The sequence below is a fragment of the Trichoderma reesei genome (assembly GCF_000167675.1).
Source record: "Trichoderma reesei QM6a unplaced genomic scaffold TRIREscaffold_1, whole genome shotgun sequence".
NCBI classification, from domain to species: Eukaryota; Fungi; Ascomycota; class Sordariomycetes; order Hypocreales; family Hypocreaceae; genus Trichoderma; species Trichoderma reesei.
The window spans coordinates 923,163-947,394 of NW_006711148.1; the positions used below are offsets into that span (position 1 = coordinate 923,163).

The 24,232-nt window shown below is 54.9% G+C and overlaps 8 protein-coding genes across 8 annotated transcripts; 3 read left to right on the forward strand and 5 right to left on the reverse strand.

Moving 5' to 3' along the window:
• Positions 1-407: 407 nt before the first annotated feature.
• TRIREDRAFT_102619 (uncharacterized protein) lies at positions 408-1,416 on the forward strand (the record flags this gene model as incomplete). The annotated part of the gene is made up of 3 exons (XM_006961143.1): positions 408-769; positions 970-1,144; positions 1,258-1,416. 3 exons carry the CDS (start codon positions 408-410, stop codon positions 1,414-1,416), a joined length of 696 nt encoding a protein of 231 aa, XP_006961205.1.
• An 845-nt stretch (positions 1,417-2,261) lies between these two features.
• Positions 2,262-4,403, reverse strand: TRIREDRAFT_53343 (fungal ADAM-like protein; the record flags this gene model as incomplete). The annotated part of the gene is made up of 1 exon (XM_006961551.1): positions 2,262-4,403. A coding segment is annotated over one exon (2,142 nt), but the record flags the coding sequence as incomplete, so codon positions are not given.
• Positions 4,404-7,754: 3,351 nt separating this feature from the next.
• Positions 7,755-10,876, reverse strand: acs1 (acetyl-CoA synthase). Its single transcript, XM_006961552.1, has 7 exons — positions 10,466-10,876; positions 10,366-10,389; positions 10,201-10,227; positions 8,803-9,965; positions 8,437-8,697; positions 7,970-8,374; positions 7,755-7,910 (listed from the first exon to the last, which is right to left on the reverse strand). The coding sequence occupies exons 1-7, from the start codon at positions 10,515-10,517 to the stop codon at positions 7,848-7,850; spliced, it is 1,995 nt and encodes a 664-aa protein (XP_006961614.1). The 5' UTR covers positions 10,518-10,876; the 3' UTR covers positions 7,755-7,847.
• Positions 10,877-13,993: 3,117 nt separating this feature from the next.
• Positions 13,994-15,217, reverse strand: TRIREDRAFT_73778 (replication factor C, subunit 5-like protein; the record flags this gene model as incomplete). The annotated part of the gene is made up of 3 exons (XM_006961553.1): positions 15,107-15,217; positions 14,408-15,030; positions 13,994-14,342 (listed from the first exon to the last, which is right to left on the reverse strand). Exons 1-3 carry the CDS (start codon positions 15,191-15,193, stop codon positions 13,994-13,996), a joined length of 1,059 nt encoding a protein of 352 aa, XP_006961615.1. The 5' UTR covers positions 15,194-15,217.
• A 451-nt stretch (positions 15,218-15,668) lies between these two features.
• On the reverse strand, positions 15,669-16,568 carry TRIREDRAFT_119651 (uncharacterized protein; the record flags this gene model as incomplete). The annotated part of the gene is made up of 3 exons (XM_006961554.1): positions 15,669-15,876; positions 15,931-16,072; positions 16,134-16,568. The coding sequence occupies 3 exons, from the start codon at positions 16,566-16,568 to the stop codon at positions 15,692-15,694; spliced, it is 762 nt and encodes a 253-aa protein (XP_006961616.1). The 3' UTR covers positions 15,669-15,691.
• A 438-nt stretch (positions 16,569-17,006) lies between these two features.
• On the forward strand, positions 17,007-20,316 carry TRIREDRAFT_25225 (replication factor C, subunit 1-like protein; the record flags this gene model as incomplete). The annotated part of the gene is made up of 4 exons (XM_006960950.1): positions 17,007-17,097; positions 17,150-17,195; positions 17,305-20,013; positions 20,079-20,316. Coding segments are annotated over 4 exons (3,084 nt in total), but the record flags the coding sequence as incomplete, so codon positions are not given.
• An 894-nt stretch (positions 20,317-21,210) lies between these two features.
• On the reverse strand, positions 21,211-22,193 carry TRIREDRAFT_73783 (uncharacterized protein; the record flags this gene model as incomplete). Its single annotated transcript, XM_006961555.1, has 2 exons — positions 21,769-22,193; positions 21,211-21,654 (listed from the first exon to the last, which is right to left on the reverse strand). Exons 1-2 carry the CDS (start codon positions 22,084-22,086, stop codon positions 21,211-21,213), a joined length of 762 nt encoding a protein of 253 aa, XP_006961617.1. The 5' UTR covers positions 22,087-22,193.
• A 536-nt stretch (positions 22,194-22,729) lies between these two features.
• Positions 22,730-24,136, forward strand: TRIREDRAFT_54454 (uncharacterized protein; the record flags this gene model as incomplete). Its single annotated transcript, XM_006961144.1, has 3 exons — positions 22,730-22,911; positions 22,979-23,061; positions 23,130-24,136. The coding sequence occupies 3 exons, from the start codon at positions 22,730-22,732 to the stop codon at positions 24,134-24,136; spliced, it is 1,272 nt and encodes a 423-aa protein (XP_006961206.1).
• Between the last annotated feature and the right edge of the window lie 96 nt (positions 24,137-24,232).

The window sequence follows — 24,232 nt, forward strand, 5'->3', positions numbered from 1 at the left end:
TGTTCGATAGTAGGTTGTCAGTAACTGTGCCTGAAATGATGCATCATGATGCTGGTTGGGTACCGGTGCAGGTACAGGTACGTGCCTTTTGCGCCTGGAAAAAGGCGGGGGACCCGAAAGGACCGAACCTGAAGGCGAATCGACACTAAAGCCCGGCAACCGTGAGCTGCTAACCCCATTCATTCAATCATTCATTCATTCATCCTCTCTCTCACTCCTCCTCAGCTCAACGACAGCTTCTGTTCCTCGAAACACGCGAGCCTCATTCCTCAGTCATCTGCAATTTGAGGGAGGGCAAATCAGAACCAAGTCCCCAAGCAAGCGGCCCATCAGAACAAGCGGCACCCAAGGGGCCCAAGACGGGTTTTTCAAAAAGAAGAAAAAAGAATAGAAAGCACAAACAGAAAATGTCGGCTCAACAAGCGAACCTCAACCTCCAATACCAGCAACAGCTCCAGCAACAACAGCTCCAGCAACCACAGCTACAGCAGCACAGCGCGCAGCAGATTACACAGCAACCACAGCTACAGCAACCACAGCCACAGCTACAGCAGCCACAGCTACAGCAGCAGCGCCGCAAGAACTCGGCGCAGCAGCCCGCAAAGAAGAAGACGTTTCCGACGGTTGTCTCGCCAGGGATGCGCGACCGGCAGGCGAGGGGGAAGAATACGCACAGGAAGCATGAGGATGACGTGACGGATGAAGATGAGTATGATGATGATGATGATGGGGAAGAGGAGGAGGAGGGAGAAAATGGACAAATGGAAGGGTATGTTTTTGTTGTCAACCTCCCCCCCCCCCCCCCCCCCTTCTGCCTTGGCCTTTTCTTCAGCACGCTCCTTTTATGTTCCTGTCCTTTTTTTTTTTTTTTCTTTTATGCGTGAACTTGACCTCTTTTTGTGTGCGCGTTCTTGTCTGACGTGTTGTTTTGGAATATCGTCGCTGTTAAAGCCGTAATGGACGTGAAAGAATCAAAAATGATAAAGGCGAAGAAGAAGAAGAGGAGTCGGAGGACGACGAGACTAACTCATCCAGCTTCAGCTACAGATCGGAGCCCTTTGAGATGCGCGAGCGGAGAGCCTATGCGCTGGCCGTGCTGGATCGGCCGGAGCAGTTGATGATGTATGCAAACACCACAAACGACGTACGTATACCAATCCCTTGGGGGGGGAGTGTTGGAGAGAAAGAAAAAAAAAAGGAAAAAAAAAAAAAAGAAAGAACTGCTGCTGACGTTGAGACTGTTGAGAAATTTCGCAGAGCGTCGCAGGCCAGAGAGTCCGCTTCACGAGAATGATGTGCGGCTTCGACGACGAAACGGACTGGCGCAACAATCTGCATTACAAGGCGGCCCTTGCGGCCGCCAAGGAGAGGCAGATCAAGGTCCGGAGGGGCGCGAGTCTCCCGAGGGATTTCTGATGCTGGGCTTGGCTCTTTTTTACTTCTATTTTCGTTTATTTGTTGTCTCTCTCTCTTTTTGTCTTTCATGATGGTATTTTTTACTCTTTGAGTTTTTATGTTCATTTTTCAACCTGATGGATATGCTTTCACGGACAGCTTTTTAGCGATTCTCATAACGACTGGATCTGGGACCGACTATGGATTACTAGCAAGATGGCTCTTACAGAATGATTATGCCTCGTCTTGACAAAGTTTTGACAATGTTTTCTATCCTGTTTCTGGTTACGAGGTGCACACACACTGAGCGGGCAGTAGAGACACAACTAATCTCTTAATCTAACGATGGGTATGCTTGTCCAATATGTATATCCCAAGAAATTGGATATAAGCCCGTTCCCTCTCTCATAAGTCATTAAATGGTGCCCCAACCGAAAACGCCAAAAGAGGGTTCTAACTATCCAAGCATATATATATAACCTTTTTCACAACTTCCCTCTCCGAAAGATCCAAAGCTGCTCCTTAATCATGAGCAAGGCGCACACACGGGGCCTCCTTGAACAACAAACAAACGAGGAAACATCAAGAAACAACCGTGCAAAGAAAAAAACAAGTGCAACTCGCCAGTGATGTCCACGCTCTCAGGCGTACCGCTCCATCCTAGGCCTCCACTGCTGATCAGGAGGAGGAGCAGGAGGAGGCTGTCCGTATTCGGGAGGCTGCTGCTGCCCGTACGCAGGCGGCGGCGGATCGTACTGCTGCTGAAGATCATTCATGCCATACTGAGGCGCTGCCGAGCGGTTCTGGTTGCCTCCCCACTGCGTCCACGCCGCCGCCGTAGGCGACGACTTGGGCGCCGCGCGCCGTCTTGCCCGGCGGCAGCAGCTGATGATGCCACTTACGACCACGATAATAAGCAGGACGCCGACGACGACGGCAATGGGAATGACAATCTCCTTGTGGCTGGTGATCCAGTCCCGAATCTCTCCGGCCGTGGACGTGCCCTCGCATTCTCCGTTGGAGCAGTGACCGCCAGAGCCGCAGGGTGTGCCGTCGATGAAGTTTTGCCCAAACAACAGGCACTGGCGCTGCCCAAAGGCTGATTGCCCAGTATAGCAGGAAACGGTGCAGCTGTCTCGGGTGTCTGGGCATGCCGTGGTCGAGCTGTTATCGGCCGAGGTGCCAACGGCCACCTGGCACTGCCTGTCGCGAGAGGTGCACTGACCCGAAGCACACCGGAGGCCGTCGCCACTGCCGCACCCATCGCCGTCGGACTTGTGCTGGTCGTCGGGGCACCTGGCTGCGTCGCCGGGGCACGTCTCCTGAACGTCGCACTCGCCGGTGCTGGGGCGGCATACTGTCGAAGAGGACGCGAACTGGCACTGGTCATTGCAGCAATCTTCGTTGGACGGGTCGCATACGGCATTGTTCTTGAATTTGCAGGTCCTGGCGTCGCAGCACGTGTTGTTCCCGCAGCCCTGGGTGCCGCCGCAGTCGCATTCCTCGCCTTCTTCAACGATGCCGTTGCCGCACTGGCTGCCGGTGATAGTGGGCACGTTCTTGTTGTCGGTCAAGCAGCTCGACAGCGCCGCCGCCTTGAGGCTGGAGCAAATGTTGCCCACGCTGCAGGCGGAGAACTGGGTGATGCCGGTGCCTGTCGACGGGTTCATGATGAATCGTCCACCGGCATCGCAACTGCCAGCAGAGAGCGGGCAACATGCCTGCGAGGAGGGGTCAACGGGGCACGTAGAGCTTGTGCAGTCGTGGACGGCTCCAAAGGTGTGTCCCGACTCGTGGGCAAACACCTGCCATTCCGTCGAGGTACGCACAACGACGTTGGCGCCAGCCACGGTCTCGTTGTTACCTTGACCGTCCGAGCTGGTTCCTGACCCCTGACGGCAGACCTGGCTCCTCCAGGCCAGCCCAACGGCGGCGTCTGTGGGACAGGTGGTCAGCAGACTCCAGTAGGCGTTGCTGTCGAGGGACCTGCCGCGCCAGGCGGAGAAGAGGTTAAGTCGATCGCTAATGGTGGTGTTGTCTGAGCAGCCTACATTCCAGGGCGTGGCGGCAGAGGGGGCGCCTGGGCACCCGCGGTCGAGGACGGTCAAGTTCCTGATGCCCAGTGAAATCTTGAATGCACTCTCGTACACCTGGGAGGCTTGGTTCACCATGCCGATGACGTTCTTCCTAAGTTCCTCGGATGAGTTGAAGCCGTTCCAGTAGGTACAGTCGGTCGCAATGCCGACCAAGGCCACCTTTTTCGTCGTAGGGCATCCAGCCGTTTGTCCAATGCTGGAAATAAGGTCCTGGCCACTACCCCCACCGTTGGAGCCTCCGTCGATGGACTGGCGACCAAAGAGACTCCTGGGGTCAATCCCTCGGAGCCCAGTTGATCGCTTGAGCTCCAGATCGAATTGGTTGTTGAAGGTTAACGAGTCCGAGATGCACTCTGACGGCTTCGAGACGTCGCGCTTGAGTTCCCCACGGTCGAGCGAGCCTCGGACATCAGAGTCGCGCCATACAACCATGACTTCATCATGGTCCTTTTCCGGCCAGTCTGAAGGCAAGGGATCGTCCTCGTGCTTGATGTTGATATACTTGGAGCCGGTGTGGATGTGGTGATCGTCGCCATCGATGCGAAAAGAGCCGTCAAACACCGGATGCTTGCCGTCACGGTGCATCGTAATTCTCGCCCAGCCGCCCAGCGACCAGCCATCCTCTCCAGGCCGCTCGACGTAGGCATCGCCTCGATAGACCTTGTGTTCCCCGCGCTCTACTTTCTCTACCGACTTGACCTTTCCTTCGGAGTCGAGATACGTCACCTCCAAGTCGTCGTGGAGGATGTCGTGGTTCGGGTGCAGCGACAGTCGGAATTTATCCTCTCCATCGTGAATAGAGAATGTGAGGTCGAAGGCAGAATGCGCATGGACTCGGCCTGATGGCGTGTGTATCTTGACATTGTCAATGACAGAGACGTAGTCCAAAGGACTTCTCTTCAACGAATGGGCTAATACAGCCGACGTCAAAGGAATGCACCGTCAGCAGACTGGGACACACAAGAGACAGTCACAGGCACAGGCAAAGGGAAGACAAGACAATACCGATCGCGGACTGGGCCAACAGGGCAGTGCTAGCAAAGGCGGCCACAAGAGACCGAAGCGCAACCATTGTTGCGGGGAGAGAGATTGCAGGTAAACAAACAGCCCGCCTCAGGCGTGTGTTCAAGAGAGGCGGCAGCGTTGATATAGGTCAGGTACTCCGTGGACCAGAAGCACGAGGGGAGGGACAGCCAGCTGGGATTATTGCACAGACAAGGCCATCTGGAACGTGTGCGAGTAGGAGCCCTGGATCTGGACCGGGGCCGGATTGGTCGCTCTCTTATTTAACTTTAAAAACAAAGAAATCCTCGTTGGGGAAGCAAAAGACCAAGAAGCGAAGAAAAGGGCTTGCGTCCGTCAGCGTGGCGCAGAAGAATCGGACTTTGGAGACGTAGCCAAGGGAAGACGACGAAGGAGAAGAGCCGAGCCAGGCTAGGAGGCGATCTCGGAGAGTGGAGAAGCGGAGAGATCGGGACGTGCCTATGCAAAAATTCAAAGAGAAAAATGATGAGCACGAAAAGACACGCAAAGGGCGATGGAAAGTTGCTCAGACGAAGCAAGAGAGAGAGGCTGAGAGTCCAAGAGTTGGGAGGGGAGAGAATGCAAACCTAACTGGAAGCTACCTACAAAGCTGACACTCGGATGCGAAAATCATTAGATGACGGGTTTCAGTTGGCTTGGGCGCTGTGGACTCGGCAGCTTGGCACAGCTCTTTCAGGGGGGGGTCCGCTAAGCATCAAATACTGGGAGAGCGCTAGGGGAGTAGGCTGGGGCAGTTTAGTGGTCGATGACAGCAGGGCCCGCGCAGACTGGGGGGGTGGAAAGGCGCCTGGCCTCTATGGCAATTGGATGCACGGATGGATCCATCTCGCGTCTGATCTCTCGAGGTGGGCTTTGCACGATTGCTCGGGTGCTGTTGTTGTTCTGTTCGGGGTGGCTATGCAGCGAGACTACGCGCAGCGCTAGCAGGTATCATTATTATCTTGTCTGTGTGTGTGTGTGTGTGTGTGTGTGTGTGTGTGTGAAATCACTTCAAAGTTGACTCTTCTGTTATTAATCTCCTTTCTCTCCAAAGATACCAACCTGCGTGTGTATCCCATATTGTCGTCCCATGGCCGGCTTGGGGCATCACAGGCCTCCCATCCATCCTTTCAGCCTCCACCACTCAAGCCCTTGTTGTGCATAGGTAGGTACAGGTACTGACGTCCGTACGACGCCCAGGAAATGGCCCTGCCTGAGACCCTCCATGTCCCTGGAGCGGAAATCAAAACCCCTGCAGGCCATCCGCCGGGCTCGTGTCACTTCACCTGCTTCTTCTCATTCCCGAAGATCCATCTCATCCCATCTCAGCCCCGCTGCTGACCCAAGAATAGAGTGCCCACGTTATCCAGACCCTTGGCGCTTGTTTCGTTCGTATCTGACGGGCTGTAGTATGGACCATTGTAATATCAGATCAATCAAGTCTGGCGGATCGAGACATTGGAATCGCAGACAAGATGCAGTAGTGCTCGATCCATATTTCTAGCACCTTGCTCAGACGGTCTACAAGTGCAGAGAATATGATTGCTTGAGACGTTCTCTGTTCGTTCAATCGGTAGGTACCCAATAAGGTACAGTGACAACCCAACCCCGCCATCGCTTGCCCACCGAATAAGAAATCAAGGTTAATTGTGCCCAGTGAAAACCAGCTCATCTCGTCTCGCACCAGAACGCCCCCCATAACAAGCGATTTCTCACTTTGGAAAAGACATAAAGCTGAGCCACTCTCGGCCACAAAAATGGTCAGAAAAAGAAAGGAAAACCCCCCATGACCAAAGTTCACGGCAACAACATGAAATTTGATTCAGCAAAACAGAAAAGGAGAATCAGCCTCTCAGAAACAACACGAGCTGTAGTTCGTGAAACAACACGAGCTGTACTTGAAATATACAATCTATTCAACAGCCAACCCAAGCTTCAGCCCACCCCCCGTACAAAGTATATCCTCAGATTATCTCTCACATCTACACGATGTAAGCCAGCCATGCACGAGCCGCCATCGGAATCAACAACACCGACAGGTATCCATCTCAATCCCAAAAATCTTTCATCACTCCAAACACGCAAAACAAAAAGACTCGTATCGTTTCTTTTCTCCTCAACCCAAAGCCAACTCAACATTGACACACACCCACACACACACACCACAAACATGCGCCTCATGACGACTCCCAAGTCTTGGCGCAGATTCCACATACACATTCTGTACTCGGTCCATCAATAATTCGACCGGTTGGTTCACGTCGTTCCCTAGCCTGTTAACTCCGATGCAAAACAACGGCCGGAACACTGATTTCATCCGGGACACATCAACTAATATCCTCCCGTTAAAACCACGTTTTTTACCAAAGTACCTAGGCATTGCCAAAAGCATCGTTCTATGGCTTTTCCCTCCGGAATCATCGGCGTGGGTCCGCTCCGATCAAGGCTGTGCCCGCATCGCCAGTCTTGGCTCGCTCATTCTCACAAACAAAAACATCAACCTCTCCTCTCCACCACCACCACCGCCGCCGCCGCCAATCCCCTTTACTCCTCATCCATCCCCAAACCGGCGAATTCTCACACACCGAGCGTACCTACCCTATGTAGGTATGTACAACTCGCACAATACCAGGCTTCAGCCACCAGATATGCGACGAATCTACCTACACAGCCCTCGTCTCTCTCTCTCTCTCTCTCTCTCTCTGTCTCTTGACCCATCCCTTGCCTTAACAAAACTCGAATGCACCGCCTTTGGCCTAGGGCGTTGTTTTCAAGACTCCAACTTGCTAGCATGCTATGTACCCGGTAAAGCGCCTCGGCAAAGGCCAATGATTGCATCGAAGAAGCTTAACCCCCAAACCCCATGTGCCAAACCTTAATCGCAAGTTATGTACCTCTCGGCTTTGACGTCTCGCCTTCTTAACAAGCCACAAGCGGACAAGTAGCAAGCATCGTGTACGCGCGTCGTCGTCCTCGACTCATCAGCGTGTGGACCTCATCAGCCTTGGCCTCTCTCATCGTCAGCACCCCTTGAGCTGAATCATCATTCTGTCAGCCAACCATCACATCACAAGATGATCCGTACCCAAACTATCACATAGGAAACCCCGATTTTGTTGTCTTCGATATCAATTGCTACATGGCATCTCGTATCTCATCCGAAAAAGCGAGAGGAACTCAGTCTCCCCTCCAGTATTACCCTGGTTTTAAACCCTCCGGCGGACATTTGTCTTCATGGCCGCCGTCCTCAACCTTGACCCAATTGTACTGACTGACAAGCTATATGCAAAAAAACCAAACCTGCTGAACCCCCAAATTTCGATTTCACTTTACCTATTTTCCCCTGGCCTCGTGGACGGTGGCAATGATCTTGTCCACAACAGAGGGATCCGACAGCTATACCAAACACTTAGTTATACAGAGTCTTACAAGATCCAAAAGCGAAAAGAACGTACCGTGGAGACATCGCCCAGCTGATCCTCCTCGCCAGCCAGCACCTTTCTCAAGATGCGGCGCATAATCTTGCCACTTCGCGTCTTGGGGAGATCGCCAATGATAAAGACAGCCTTGGGCGCGGCAAAAGGACCGATGCTCTTTCGGACCTGCAGGACGAGCTCCTTGCGCAGCGCATCGTTGGCGTCGTTGCCATCCTTGAGGGCAACGAAGGCGTTGACGGCCTGGCCGGTCAGCTCGTCCGAGACACCAACGACGGCAGCCTCGGCGACTGAGTGGTGCTCGATCAGAGCAGCCTCAATCTCGGCCGTTGACAGACGGTGACCGCTGACGTTGACGACGTCGTCGACACGGCCGCGGATCCAGTAGAATCCCTCGTGGTCACGAGCGGCACCATCACCGGTGAACTGCACGTCCATGTCAGACAAGTACTTCAAGCAATCGCAAGCAAAGAGGATGGAAATCTTACGTAGTAGCCCTTGTACACGTGCAGGTAGGTGTCCAGGTATCGCTTGTGGCTACCGTAGACGGTACGGGCAATGCTGGGCCATGACTGCTTGAAAGCCAGGACGCCCTCGACGTTGTTGCCGTGCAGCTCCTCGCCAGAGACGGGGTCAATGATGGCGGGCTCAATGCCGAAGAAGGGCAAGGAAGCACTGCCGGGCTTCATGGGGGTGATGCCCGCGAGAGGAGTGATAACGTTGGAGCCGGTCTCGGTTTGCCAGTAGGTCTATATATAACACATGTCAGCACATCTCAAACCATCACTCGCCGTCTCCCATAATTCGCGGTGGTAGCGGGTTAAGAGGCGGGCTAGAGAAAAAGGAAAACCTACATCAACAACGTGGGCGCTCTCCTTGCCGACAATCTCGTAGTACCACTTCCAGACCTCGGCGGCAATGGGCTCGCCGACGGAACCAAGAGTGCGCAGGTACTTGAAGTTGCCGCGGACGTGCTCGTCACCAGCCCGCTTCAGCAGTCGCAGGGCAGTGGGGGCGACGTAGAACTGGGTGATGTTGTGCTTCTCAATAATGTCCCAGTACCTTGAGAAGTTGGGGTAGGCGGGCGTGCCCTCGAACACAACTGTGGAGACACCCAGAAGCAGGGGGGAGTAGACGACGTAGGTGTGGCCGGTGATCCAGCCGACGTCACCACCGCAGAAGTAACGGTCGCCCTCGTGAATGTCGAAGACGTACTTGCCGGTCAGGGCGGCGCCGAGCAGGTAGCCGGCGGTGGTGTGCATGACACCCTTCGGCTTTCCGGTCGAGCCAGAGGTGTAGAGGAGGAAGAGGGGATCCTCAGAGTTCATGGGCTCAGGGGCGATGTAGCTGGGCCACTTCTCGACCTCCTCGTGCCACCACAGGTCACGGCCAGGGACCATGTTAATGTCGGCGCCGGTGCGGCGGTAGACGAGGACGTGGCTGACGTCGGGGCACTGCTTGAGGGCATCATCGACAATCTTCTTGGTGCCGATGAACTTGCCGCCTCGCTTGCCCTCGTCGGAGGTGATGACGAACCTGGACTTGGCATCGAGGACACGGTCCCGGAGAGCGTCAGCGGAGAAGCCGGCAAAGACTACGGAGTGGACGGCGCCAATACGGACGCAGGCCAGGATGGCGACGACGGCCTCGGGGATCATGGGCATGTAGATGGCGACGGTGTCGCCCTTCTTGATGCCGGCCTGCTTGAGGACCCAGGCGACCTTGGAGACGTCGCGGAGAAGCTCGCCGTAGGTGACGTTGCGGCCATCGTTGACCTCGTCGGCCTCGTAGATGATGGCGACACGGTTGGGGTCCTTGTAAGCATGGCGGTCGACAGCGTTGTAGCAGGCGTTGAGCTGGCCCTCTACGAACCACTTGACGTCGCCGTCGGCGAGGCTGCCAGCAGAGACGGTCTCAAAGTCGCGGGTCCAGGTCAGCAGCTCGCGGGCGGTGCGGCCCCAGAACTTGTTGGGCTCGGTGATGGACTCCTTGTAGAGCTTCTGGTACTCCTCGAGGTCTGCGGGTTAAGAGCGCATGTCAGTCAATGATTGACTATCCCAGTACAGGTATTTCAAATTGCGTGACCGCGACAAGCTGCAGCGCGCCGACCGGACAGGCGGAAATAACGCGCCGTTGCATTGACGCCATTCCGGGCGTCCGGTGGCCCCCCCGCGGGACGTGCGCCGAGACCGGTGCTGAGACGGCGCAGCTGCTTTGGGCGCGCTGAAGAAAACTGGACGGGCTCGACTTACTGGCAATGTGGGGTTTGCTAGGATGCTCTGTCGAATGGGCGAAGGAGAGAAAAAAGACGTCAGCTGGGATCCTATCCTAAGAAGCGGCTAAAGCTGGTAGGGGGGTTTCTCTTGCGTTCGGAGATTTCGAGGAGCCCTGCTAGCGAGCGGGCGGGCAGAACGTACTTGCGAACATCTTCTCAGGAGGCTCTGTTGGGCGCGCTGGGTTAGCATCTTGGCTGCGCAACTGACAACAAGGGAGAACAGAGGCATTGGATGTCCTTACGGTAGGTCTCGTGCTCGTGGGCCTCAGGGACCACGCTCGGTGCGTCGGCCATGGCTGCGGATGTTGCGGTTGTTGCTTGTGTGCGCAAAAAAGCGAGGAGAGACGGTTTGGAGGGGCAGAGCCGAAGGATGCGCTGAAGAAGGCGGCCGAGTGCGGGGTAGGTCCTGTCGCAGAGCTTGCCAGCGGTATCACGGGCAGGTGCTACGTTGCGGTGGACACGAGTTTTTTCCCCCAACAAAACAGAAAGACACCGGGCGAAGCTGTCGTGATGCGGTGCGGCGCGAGGCTCAGGACAGCGGCAAGCAACAGCAAGTCGATGTTGTCCCTGTTCGACTCACGAGGGCTCGAGGATAACAGCTGCAAGCTGGTGATCAATCCAGAACAGACGCTCGTCGAAAGCTCGAGTGTCTGCTTCTTTGGGTAGGGCGAGGTTGGAAGAAAGCAACAAGAACAAAGAGGAGATGAGGTGTAAGGCGGCAGACGAGCGGAGGGGGGGCTCTGATGCCTTTATAAGATCAAACGGTGGAGGCGACCCTTCTGCCAGACAAGGGACCGAGAGATGGAATTGCCCTCTGGGGATACATAGCTCTGCTGCTGGGCCACCTGCTAAAGGAAGCGAGCGTCGAGGCTCCATTGTCAAGCTACCCTGATGGAGCAGTAGTAGCGACACCACCACCACAGTCTTGCAAGAGTGGACCGCGATGACGGGAATGCTGGTGCCGGACCTCGTCAAAAGCAGCGAGCAGGCACTCCGTAGGGCCAGTACATCTGGCCGGGTACTGTAAGGGAGGTCTGGCAAGGTAGTAGCAGTAGGTAGGGAAGAAGAGGGGGGGGGGGGGGGGGGGGGGGAGGGGTGTTGCTCCAAGCTGGAAATCGAGATGAGTGAGGCCGGTCGCGACAATGGCACAGAAAGGAGGCGTCTCTATGCTCGTCTCTGTGCTTCGCTCCCCCGGACGGGCTTGACGCCATCCTCATCACCATCAGCCCGTCACCCTCACCATCGCCACCAGCCTCCCGCCGCTTCTCCTCACTCCCCGACTTTCCCCAGGCTTCTGTCTCACCCCAAGCAGATCCCCCCCAGAATCCAGAATTCCCTAGCGGCTTGTCCTGCCCTCCCTCCTCTCCCCGTATGCGCCGCTTGGGGAAACCATCACAAGCCCGCGCCACGCCCTTCCTTGCTGCAACGGGTCAAGCACCAGACACCAAATTCGTGCTCAGCGAAGCACTTGGTCCTAGTATTCTTCCCTCTCATCCTCCTCGCCCTACCAGCGGCGCTGCTCTCCCGATGGGCCGGGTGGGGTAGCAAGTGCTCCGTTGCCCCGAAAGGCGCCAGAAAATCCCAATCTCGAAGCAGCGTCGGTATCTCATGACCCACGAGTCATATGAATCCCAGCTTCACCGTTGGGACGCTTGCTTTCCTTGGTGTTTTACGGAGTACCCTTCTCGTCTCTCTCGGTGCCCGCCAAGTCTCCCATGTTGCCGGAGCCGCACCCCGCTGGACGAGGCACGCAGACATGGCGCCTGTCGTCCGAGGTGCCGCGAGAACACCCAGAACGCTGCATTATCCTCGGGACTCTGGCTGGGCTTTCCGGTCATTCTCGTGTTTTCTGGCTCAAGGTTTACCCGTAGTCTTCCTCGGACGACAACGATAACTGTACACACACAAGAGGGCATTTTCTGGGCAAGAGACTTGCGGCTCCGCGCAGACGCAAACCCTCTATCGCGCGTGGAGCCTCTGCGAAGTCGCCTGCGCACGATGCAACACACATGGACCGTGGTAGTAGCTGCATGAATCCCTGACGGCGTGCTAGACAGGACATGCCAACCAAGTAAGTAGTATCTAGTAGTAGCAGTAGTAAGCGATGCCCCCCATCTAGCACCAATCTGAAGCTATGGAGTAGCGAGTGTGTGCTTTGTACGAACCATTCCGTGCTGCGGCATGGTAGGGGTCTTCTTGTCCATCATTTTAATCAAAAAAGACTTGTGGTCCTGATGAATCCCGGCTCTTGACATGGATACGACACTCCACTTCCTCGTTGTCTTGCTTGGACGTTGACTCTTGTCCTTGCCAACCCAGTACCGACTTATCCGCTTGTCGAAGCACTGGGAAAGGAGGAAAACTGGATAAAGCGCTGTGAAATACTACTATAGTTACATACCCGTATGAGTAAATGATACACGAAGCCCTCATGAGCCCAATGCAAGTCGGGCAAATAGGGGAACGGGCTGCTGTTGCGCTGTTGGCCCTGACATGCTGTCGATTACCTTGTTGGAACCCTGGCTTTCAGGAACTTTGTCGTCCCTGCGCTCTGCCCCTCTTTTACCCTCTTGTCACCCTCCACTTCCGTCCATCCAGTTTCCTCAAAGGTTGCAGCGAACCGTTACCCTACAGAATTAGAGTCAACGTTTGAGTAAGGACCGCATGCCCTCTTCCCCCCCCAACGTCTGGTAGCTTTTTCGCAATGTGGTAGGTAACCCAACCAACAGACTGGTACGGGCTATGCGCTATTAAATCGATGTGTATTCCTTGTGTAGAGTCGTATTTGGTAAATTAGGGGCTCGAGGTTTGAAACAGTGAGCGGCTCTACCTACCTACTTGCCCTCTTTGAGGCTTGATGGGATAGGTATTGCTATTGCTCGTAACTCGTACACACAGCACTGTATCGTGTGGGAGATGCACTTGCAGCTTGGCAAAGGCTGCCGGTTAAATACCAGCAGATGGATCGAGAACAACTTTTCCCTAGGCAAGCAGGCTATCTCGTCGCCTTGGCTCCATTGTGGCCCCGAATTGCGTGAATTCTGCTGTAATATCTCATCGATGAACCGGAAACAAAGAGATGGACACAAGCTGAAGCCCGCACGACCTCACCTATGTACCTTACCTGTGACTGCGTCCTACCCACTGGGGCAACACCGTAGGTATGCGTGTACGGACTATTTCCTTGGTACAACCAATGATTTCAGCCGTGCCTGGATAGTCTCTCGTCATGAAGAAAATCACTCGTTGCGACCTCGTGTTGGTCTGTTTCAACTCATGTCGAGTTACATTGCCCCTTTCACCGGAAAGGCGGCGATGCCTCCCGTCTGTCCCTCCACCATCCATGTCCCCGCTGGTTCACGCATTCATACAAGGTAGGTACCATAAGGTAGCTAAATTCGGGTGCATTATGTATGCTACCTACTAAGCTGGGTATTGAATGTCCTAACTGGTATTCCAAGAGGCATGCTATATTACCCTCCCTTGATTTTGCCAGGTCAAAGATATGATTGAGAACGATCCACATAGACAGTAACGAGGCCCGGCGTTGAGCCATTATATATCACAACCTTAACTAAAGTAATGGAAGCCGAGTAGCGATCATGGCCGGGTGCCGACTGCACCGCTCACCGCGGCTCATTCACACTTGTGCAGCTGAGAAGCAATGAACTTGCGAATTGCATAGCAGAATCCCTTCGATATTGACATTGACATTGACATTTACATTTTTCTACCAGATACTCCAGACGCCGCCTGACTAGTCGCTAGAATTACATGTCCATGCTCATCAGATACATTTCCAAGATGCGCATAAACTTCGCCACAAAGGCCTCCAGGTGAAAGATGACCTTGGTGCCCGTCTTGATCCGGTGCTCGTAAAAGGCAGACCACTTTATGACTTCCGCCTTGAGCCCGTCGTCAATGAGGTTCAGCAGCTTGAATGTGAGCGTCTTGATGATCGTGGTCGGCGGGATGCAGTGCGTCAGCAGATCGTACAACTTGGCGCGCACCTGCAGGATCCGCGCAGGCGTGTGTTCCTCAATGATCTCCTTGGCGATCTGGCCGATGAGTGCTTCCCAGTCCGCAGGCGGGATAGGCGTGGTATCTGTGACTTTCTCACTGCGGCGCGCAGGTTCGTTAGCAAGGTGATGTAGAGCGATGGACTGAGTCAAGATTGCACTTACTTTTGTGCGTGAACGGCCTCCAACATCAACAGCGCACGACGCAGATTCCTCCCGCTCTCCTCAGCTATCCGCTGGTGTAGCCCCTGAACAACCTCCCAATTCTCCCTCTTGGCCGACTGCGCGAGGGCGTCGCAGATTTCGGCATGTGTGGGAGCGGCCACTCTAACGAGCAATGTTCTCGAACGAATCGGCGCAATGATATTGGCCGTCGAATTCGCCAAGAGAATCAGACGCAAGTTTGGAGAGTACTTTTCCATGGTGCGACGAAGCGCTGCCTGGGCATCTCGGGTGAGATGGTCCGCCTCGTTGATGACCACGACCTTGAACCGCTGCTTCGCCGACTGGTCCACCTGCTGTGTCTGCGCCACCTCTTTCAACAGATCCTGCACGACGACTCGATCGTATTGCCCCACGTCCGACGGCGTGATTTCCAGGTGGTAGTTGGAGGCGACAATGTTGAACTCGAGCTTTCGGTTGCTAGACGTCTGGAACACTCGGGCGTCGATCTTGATCTTCTCCACGCCGGGGCCGTACAGCTCCTTCAGCGTCGCTACTATCCTCGTTTTCTTGCCGGCTCCCGAGGGGCCGTAGACGAGCAGGTGCGGAAAGTCGCCGCTTTGGGCCTGTGACGGGAGGGTGTTAGCTGGTGCAGCTTGGGTTGCAGACTTGCATGTGCGTAGGTAGGTAGTCACATCGTACCAGAGACTGGAGTCTTTCTGAGAGCTCATGGTGATATGACAGAGCCTCGAGGGACCGCGGGCGATGCTTGTCGACGATGAGGGCCATTGCGGCGGCGGAATGGGTTGGCGTGGTGGTTGAATGGGAAGCTCCAGGGTTTGAAAGGTTGGAAGACGCGTCGTCGCGTAAAGTGCTGTGCGATGAACTCAGAGTGGGGAAGATTGGGTGCATGTGCCTGTTGCTGTTCCCTGCAGCCGCTGGACTTTGCAGCCGCTGGACTTTGCAGCCGTAAAAAGCCCGGGTCACGGCTTGTCAATCCAGGACACCGTTCCTGAATTGCGCATCTACTCTCCAAGTACGAGTATCGCATGATTTTCTTGATTTTCCTTGATTCGTTACCTCGGATTGTGACTCTAGTCAATTGGACTGGTGAGACTCTTCGAACGCCGATGAGTTTGGGGGTCACAGCATCATCTAGGTAGTCCATGTTTGTTACGAGACATATCTTGGTTGGTGTTGTCCTTTATTGTTTTTTTTTCTTGATTCATCAGGCGGCTTTTACTCTATATACAAAACTCTTATAGTACATGTTCTTTCTCCTGTTGTTTATGAAGACGCAGACGGTGCAGAAGGGCTTCCAGCTTCCGCCGCCGCCTTGGTAGCTGCAGCCTCAACAAGCTCTTGAGGGGCCAGGTGTTTTCTTGGCCTCTTGAGATCCTCCAAAGTGACGCCGTCTAGCTTTGTGATTCCAACAACAGGAGGGTCTCCCTTCTTCACAAACTCCCACTGACCTAAAGAATCCGGTTAGCAGCGAAACAAAAAGGCAAGACGATGGGGATCTGTACCAGGCAGCTTGTTGCCAGCCAACCGGAAGGCATCTCGAACAATCTGCTCGTGGATCCGGCCCTTGATCTCGAACAGGACCTGGCTGACGGCCATTCTCGTAGCCCAGTGGTCAAAAGAACCTTTTCCTTTACCCATTCGCATCTGCCTCAAACGTTTAGCTTGCCATTCCCTTATGAGACACCTCAATGTGAGCACTCCGCACCTCGTTACCGCTGACGTAGACGCCCACGTTGCAGCACTTTCTCTTGTACAGTCGGTATTTCTCTCCTCGAAGTCGCACTTTGATCGTATCCTCGGCCATCTTGAGCGACTTGGCACTAATTCGTCGGTGGTGGTCAACCATTCGCAGTCCGTAGTCGCCCCAAATCACCGTCGTTCCCTTTGTTGATCCTCCCGTGGCGACTCGCGGCCGTCCCTTGGCCATCTTCTTTTTCCGGTTCAGGCTGGGCTCGAGCCATGTGCCCATCATGGCCGGGCTTGTGGAAAAGGCTCTGCCATTCTGGAGGAGTTGGGCGGCGGCGCCCAGGACCTTGGACGGGCGCTGGACCGGGGCTCTCAGCTGTCGCAAAGGGGTGCAGGCGGAGATCCTCAGCCCCTGGAAGGCACTCAGCAGTGCGGAAGCGCCATTGGGCCTCATGGCGTCGGTTTGGCGGGTTGTCGAGGCCTGTCTGTCAAAGTCGCACGACTGCTGCGATATCTTGAAAAGAATCCCACCATGCATGGCGCCGGGTCAAAGTGGGGCCTGAGATCTCAGGCCCCGAACGAACGACGCCTGCTTACCTCAGCTCTCGGCTCGGCAGCAATTAAGCCCAGGTCACGCACCTCGCGTCAGCTTCGCGTTGTGCAGCTGCAGGTGGGATCTTCTTAGTGCACGTCACTGAACGGCTTCCAGGCTGCATCTTCGCTTTTGCACGCCAGACCCGCGATTGTTCAGGCAGCAGCCTCGAATTGCGGCGAAAAGGGGCCTTGAAGTGAGGGTTTCTTAAAGAAAGATCATTGTACCTGTCATTCTCCTTCGATCTCATCTTCTTCCAACCTCTACTTCCCTCTGGTCGAACACAGCGATACAATGCCTGATATTCGATCATTCTTCGCGCCAAAGGGTGGTGCACCCCCGAAGCCTGCGGCTGCAAAGCCAGAACCGCCGGCCAAAGGAAAGCGAGGAAGTGAGTGCTTTTGGACTTCCATGTTCTCAATTGAATGCTTACCAGTATCTAGAAGGGCGCAAGGTCATCGAAGATAGCGACGATGACGAGGTGGTAGAGTAAGAACCGGCCACACCCCTGCTTCTGTCTACTGCTTGGATCACGTCCCGCCTCTAACCTATAAATTAGAATAAAGAAGCCCGCACCGAAACCGCCGGCTAAGAAAAGGTACTATATACTGTGCAATGAGTATTGCTCCCTTCCATGGAATGTGTTAACCCCAATTAGGGAGACGGAACCAAAAGGCGTAGCAATATCTGCCGACGACTACTTTGCCTCCTCCAAAGATCCCAAGACCGCTAAAGCATCTCAAACTCCCAAGAAGGGCGACAAGAAGACCATCATCGAGGCCGATGTTCCTGTCAGGTCCAGTCCTCGGCCCAAGAAGACTATGGCAAAGCCGGCTGCACCGGAGGATGAGGATGAGGATGAAGATGTAGCTTCTCGACCGAAGAGGGCCAGAAATTCATACAAGGCCGCTCCCGCTCCCACCCACGACGATGACGACGATGACGTTTATATGGACGACGGTGACGAGGACGCGGACGATATCTTCGCCGCTGACGCCAAAGGCCGAAATAAGCGCAAGAACGACGATTACGAGGAGGAAGACTCCGAAGACGAGGTCATTCCACAACCCAGACGGATCGCTTCACGGGGACGGCCTGCCGCTTCTGCCAAGAAAGCTGAAGAAAAGGTAAAGACGACGCCGGCAACCAAGAAGAGAAAGTCGCCTGAACAGGAATCCGATGAGGAGGAAGAGCTGCCAAGGAAGAAACCTGCGGCAGCAAGCAAACCGCGCGCGCCAAGGGCCAAGAAAGCAGACCAACCCGAGGACGAAGCCATCCAGAACATCCTAGACAGCGTGGCTACTGTACGAGCGCCAACACCTCCTCCCAAGGATGGCAAACCCTTTGATTGGAGGAAATCAGCCTCAGGCGGTAATGCCTCGGCGCAACCTTCGCAGCCAGCCGGCGAACTCCCAGAGGGCGAGGAAGAGTGTCTCAGTGGATTGACCTTTGTTTTCACTGGCGTGCTGCAAACGATTGGCCGCGAGGAAGCTCAGGCCCTAGTCAAGCGATATGGGGGCAAAGTTACGGGCCAGCCCAGTAGTAAAACGAGTTTCGTCGTGCTCGGAGACGATGCTGGACCGTCCAAGTTGGCCAAGATCAGATCAAACGGAATCAAGACCATCGATGAGCATGGCCTCTTTGACCTGATCCGCAAGCTCCCAGCATTTGGCGGGACGGGCAAGGGCGCTCAGAAAGCGCAAGAGAAGAAGAAGGCGGAGGAAGAGAAGGTGAGGCAACAGGTTGCCGAAATGGAAGCGGAAGAGAAAGCACAGAGGCGAGAGGCCGAGAAAGAAGCCAAGAGATTGGCCGCAGCCCGAGGGCAACCCAGCAGCACGCCTGTCAAGCCTGCAGCCGCGCCCACCCAGCTCCTCACGTCCAAGTATGCGCCGACACAGCTGAACCAGATATGCGGCAATAAGGCACAGGTGGAGAAGATTCAGCGATGGCTTCACAACTGGCCGAAATCGAAGAAGTACAACTTCCAGAAACGTGGCGCTGATGGCATGGGAGGCGAGCGAGCCATCATCATCTCTGGGCCCCCCGGCATTGGCAAGACTACAGCTGCACACTTGGCGGCTAAGCTTGAAGGCTACGATGTTCTGGAGAGCAATGCGAGCGATACACGAAGCAAGAAGCTAGTCGAGGCCGGTCTCAGCGACGTCATGAACAACACTTCCCTGCTGGGATTCTTTGCAGGAGATGGGAAGTCTGTCCACTCTGAGAAGAAGAAGATTGTGCTCATCATGGACGAAGTCGACGGTATGTCGGCCGGCGATCGCGGAGGAGTTGGCGCCCTGGCCAAGTTCTGCAGGAAGACGGAGGTGCCCTTGATCCTCATCTGCAACGAACGAAGACTGCCCAAGATGAAGCCGTTCGACCATGTTGCGTTTGATATAAGATTCAACCGTCCGACGGTCGACCAAGTCCGGTCTCGCATCATGACGATTTGCCATCGAGAAGGCTTGAAGATGCCTCCGCCAGTCGTTGATGCTCTCATTGAGGGCAGCAACAAGGATATCCGCCAAATCATCAACATGATTGCGACAGCGAAGCTCGACCAGTCGACCATGAACTTTGACCAAACCAAGTCCATGTCAAAAGCGTGGGAGAAGCATGTTGTGCTCAAGCCGTGGGATATCTGCCAGAAGATGCTTGGTGGCGGACTCTTTGCACCTGCAAGCAAGGCGACGCTCAATGACAAGATTGAACTCTACTTCAACGATCACGAGTTCAGCTACCTCATGATCCAAGAAAACTACCTCCAGACGAAGCCCATGGCCCTCAGCGGCTCGGGGTACAGGGGTCGAGAAGCTACTTTGAAAGCGCTCGAGCTCTTTGACCAGGCGGCAGAGAGCATCAGTGACGGTGACCTTGTGGATCGCATGATCCACGGACCGCAGCAGCAATGGAGCCTCATGCCTACGCATGCCGTCTTCAGTACTGTGAGGCCTGCGAGCTTCGTTGCCGGCCAGTTGCTGGGGTCCAACTTTACGTCTTGGCTCGGAAATAACAGCAAAGCTGGAAAATTGGGCCGATACATTCGAGAGATTCATTCCCACATGAGGCTCAAGTCATCAGGAGACCATAACGAGGTTCGACAGGAGTACTTGCCTGTGCTGTGGTCGCAGACGGTGGATCGGCTGCAGAAAGAAGGAACTGAAGCCGTGGAAGAGGTCATTGACCTGATGGACAGCTACTACCTCACCCGAGAAGACTTTGACGCCATTCAGGAACTGGGAGTCGGTCCCATGGACGAGGAGCGTGTCAAGATTGAGACCAAGACGAAGGCTGCCTTTACTCGAACGTATGTAACCTTGTCTTGACGACACTCGAGTCATTCTTACAGCAGATTGTGCTAACTGAGAACAGATACAACTCCATGAACCACCCATTGCCCTTCATCAAGGCCAGCAATGTCTTTGCGCCGAAGAAACAAACGAAGGAGATGCCCGACCTGGAAGAAGCCATTGAGGAGGAAGATGACGCCGAGCTGCTGGAAGCTCCAGACGTTGACGAGGATGACGAAATCGATCTGAAGAAGGATAAGTATATCAAACAACCAAAGGTCAAGAAGCCGGCGAAGAAGGCATCGAAGACGAGTACTGGAGATGACGACGACACTGCGGATTCAAAACCGAAAGGCCGCGCCAAGGCCAAGGCAACAAGCGCGAAGGGAAAAGCAAAGAAATAACAACGCCTCGGGAATGGATCAACATAACTACATTTGCGTGTATGATCTAGCGTGGATAGTGACATTTTCGACGCCCGGAGTGTCACTGGTATTGACTTGATGGCTGTCAAATATGCAAGAATTCGGAAGCAGAAACAGCAATGGCGCGGTACAGCTTGCTTCAGTGTGTCTGCAACCCCGAGTTTACGACTACTAATCTCACACTGAGTGGATAATGGGCGAATTTCTCATTTTGGAGTTGAGGTTCGGGAGAACATCATCGTGCGTCAGAATCATACACAACCAAGAGTCTTGTGCATAGGTATGTTATGAGGATGCTGGAGTGTGCATCGACACCCTTGGAGGCGGTTGATTTCAAGGGGAGACGGCGTCCTGTGACTGCCGCTCAGAGGACGAAAGTGGTATGTACATGTATGGTATATCTCATACAGAAAAGACTCTTTCATCTTTAACTTTCACATTCGTATGTCCAACTTTCCATGCATGTTGCCCTTCCCACCCCATTCCATGTTGGTGCTTCATTCCCTATGCAGATATTATGAAATACCTTTTTCTTCCTTTTTTAAGGCCGCCGTCATGAGAGGAGCAATATACACTTTTGAAACCAAACGCCAAGCCAACGTCAAATCCGGTAGTAGTACATGTACAGCGGTGCGTCTGTATGATGGGGAGTTGAATCATGACATCCACACGCCTTTTGGTATATTTTCTTTCGCTTCTTCTTGTAGCCTGTCCGTTCTTGATATCTTTCGAGTTTGTGATCAAAGGAGTTGAGATGTGAAAAAATGGCGTAAAGTATATGATCTTCTTTTAAGCGTTCTTGACGACGCCAACCTTGGCGGCACGCAAAACGCGGCCATTGAGCTTGAAGCCCTTCTGCTGGACGAAGAAGACGGTGTTGTCCTCCTTGTCGGGCTGCGGGGCCATGAAGGTGGCCTCGTGCTCGTTGGGGTCAAACTTGGCGCCCTCGGGCTCGAGGCGCTCGAGGCCGTGCTTGGCGAGCGTCTGGATGAGGATGCCCTCGGTCATCTTGAGGCCCTCGTAGAGGTTGGCCAGCTCCTTGAGGTCCTCGGTCTTCTCCTCGGCCTTGAGCTTCTCGACGGGCACGGTGGAGAGGGCGCGGTCGAGGTTGTCGACGCTGTCGACGAGGTCCTTTGCGAACTTTTGGATGGCGAAGTCGCGGGCGGCCTTCACCTCGCGGGCGGTGCGCTCCTGGAGGTTGCGGAAGTCGGCGACGGTGCGGAGGCATTTGTCCTTTTAAACAGAGACAGGTCAGCAAGACATGTTGTTGTAAGAAGATGGAGCATGTGGATGGAGAGAGAGAGAGAGAGAGAGAGAGAGAGCGGGGGAGGGAGGGAAGAAACAAACCTTCCAGTCGCGGGCCTCCTTGTCCTTGGCCTCAATTTCCTTCTTCAGCTGGGCAACGGCATCGGTCTCGCCGTTCTTGTCTCCCTCTGATGACTCAGTCTTCTCCTCGGCCTTTTGCTCGGCGGCGGCGGGAGCCTCCTTGGTCTCTGTGGCCTCCTTGTTCTCGCTGTACCACCGGCTGGCGATGGGCTGGAAGGCTCTTATTGAGATGGCGGGAGCGGCATTCTGGATCTGAGGCCGCAGAAAGGCGCGGCTGGCGGCGATGGTCGGCGTGGAGCGCAGGGCTCTGGAGGAGGTGGCGAGGGCTTGTCGAAGCATGGTGGGTAGTAGAATGTGAGAGAACGAGGCTTTTCGAAATTTATGAGGCTACAGCCGATTGGGCGACGCTGTGCGGCGGTGGTGAAAGGGGGAAAAAAAAGAAAAGAAGAAAAAAGCTGGTCGTGTGTTGTGAGATGCTATCGCGGCAACTTTGTGTAGGAGGGGACCATGAAAATTGATTCCGTCCACCAGCTTCTCCGGCCTGCGGCGGTTCAGCCCACCAACAAGAGCCGGGCGGATCATTGACGGTCCGTCTGGCGGTACCGGCGCGGGCGCAATGCGTAGTACAGGCTACTCATGACACAGGCACGACGCCGCTGCTGACAAAGTACCTGTACTCGTAGCGCCTTAGTACCTGGTAGTGGGACTTGCAGTGCTGGGCTACGTCGCGCAGTGGCTACCTGGAGGGACAAGGTGAAGCTCCGATTGTTCATCTTGTTCATCTCGATCCTCTCCCAGCTTTACAAACATCATCCATCCACTCAACACCAGCAACTTCCGCCCACTCAAGGCCGCACACGAGCATCCTTTGATTCAACACATCGAAGCGGCAATAACCATCAGCGATAAGCAACAACAGCCGTCACCCGCAACTCCCTCGACTCTCCCTCACGAAGCTTGTCAAACTTCCCCCTCCTCCATCATGGCCGCCGGCGACTCGAGCCGGGTCAAAGAAGCCCAGGACCTGGTCAAGACGGACCCGAGAAAGGCAGAGGCTGCGTTCAAGGAAATCATATCAAAGGCCCCCACGGCCACCTCAGACGCGGCCACGCGCGAGTACGAGGCTGCCCTGATAAGCTTGGGGGAACTCTACCGCGATGAGAAGTCAGCTTTTGTCCATTGGCAGCGCGACACCCTGTTGCTTTTGCTGAGCTAACATTCTTTTCAACAGGAAGACCCAAGAGCTCGTCACCTTGGTGCAGGAGAGCCGGACGGTGTTCTCATCCTTTGCCAAGGCCAAATCCGCCAAGCTGGGTATGTTTTGCACCAAAGCCACCCACCCATTGTTTGATCACCAACTGACGCCTTGCGCAACCATCCAGTCCGTCAGCTCCTGGACCTCTTCAAAGACATCCCCAACAGCGTCGACGTCGAAGTTGCCGTCACCAAGGACTGCATAGAATGGGCCACCTCAGAGCGCCGTGCCTTCCAGCGCCAGGACCTCCAGGTCCGCCTCGTCACCCTCTACATGTCCAAACAGACCTACTACGACGCCCTGACGCTCATCAACGGCCTCCTCCGCGAGCTCAAGCGCCTCGACGACAAACTCCGCCTCGTCGAGGTCCAGCTCCTCGAATCCCGAGTCTACCACGCCCTGGGCAACATTGCCAAGGCCCGCGCCGCTTTGACGAGCGCCAGGACAAGCGCTGCCAGCGTGTACACCCCGCCGCTGTTGCAGGCCAACCTCGATATGCAGAGCGGGATGCTGCATGCCGAAGATAAGGACTTCAACACGGCATTCTCCTACTTCATCGAGGCGTTGGACGGATATCACACCCAGGAAGAGTCTGCCAAGGCTCAGGCTGCGCTGCAGTACATGCTCCTCTGCAAGATCATGCTCAATTTGGTCGACGACGTCAACCAGCTCATGGCCTCCAAGCAGGCCGTCAAGTACGCCGGGAAGAACCTCGAGGCCATGAAGGCCATTGCGCGCGCCCACGCGAACCGATCTCTGGAGGAGTACGAGAGGGCCCTGTCTGCCTACCGGTACGAGCTCGGCAGCGACACCTTTATCCGCAACCACCTGCGCCGGCTCTACGATGCCCTGCTGGAGCAGAATCTCATCAAGGTCATTGAGCCCTTTTCGCGGGTGGAGATTGACCACATCGCCAAGATGGTGGGTCTCGATACCCAGCAGGTGGAGAGGAAACTGTCGCAGATGATCCTCGACAAGGTCATTATTGGTGTTTTGGACCAGGGCGCTGGCTGTCTGATCATCTATGACGAGACACAGCGGGACGAGGCGTACGACGCTGCTTTGGCGACGATTGAGAAGCTGAGTAACGTGGTGGATGTGCTGTATACGAACCAGGCTTCTTTGCTGGAGTAAGAAGGGAATATTGAGGAAGGGAGGGGACACGGGGGGTGGACATGATGACTTTTGCATTGTATCGTGTCAGTTACAGTAGACGAGGCTTGATCATTC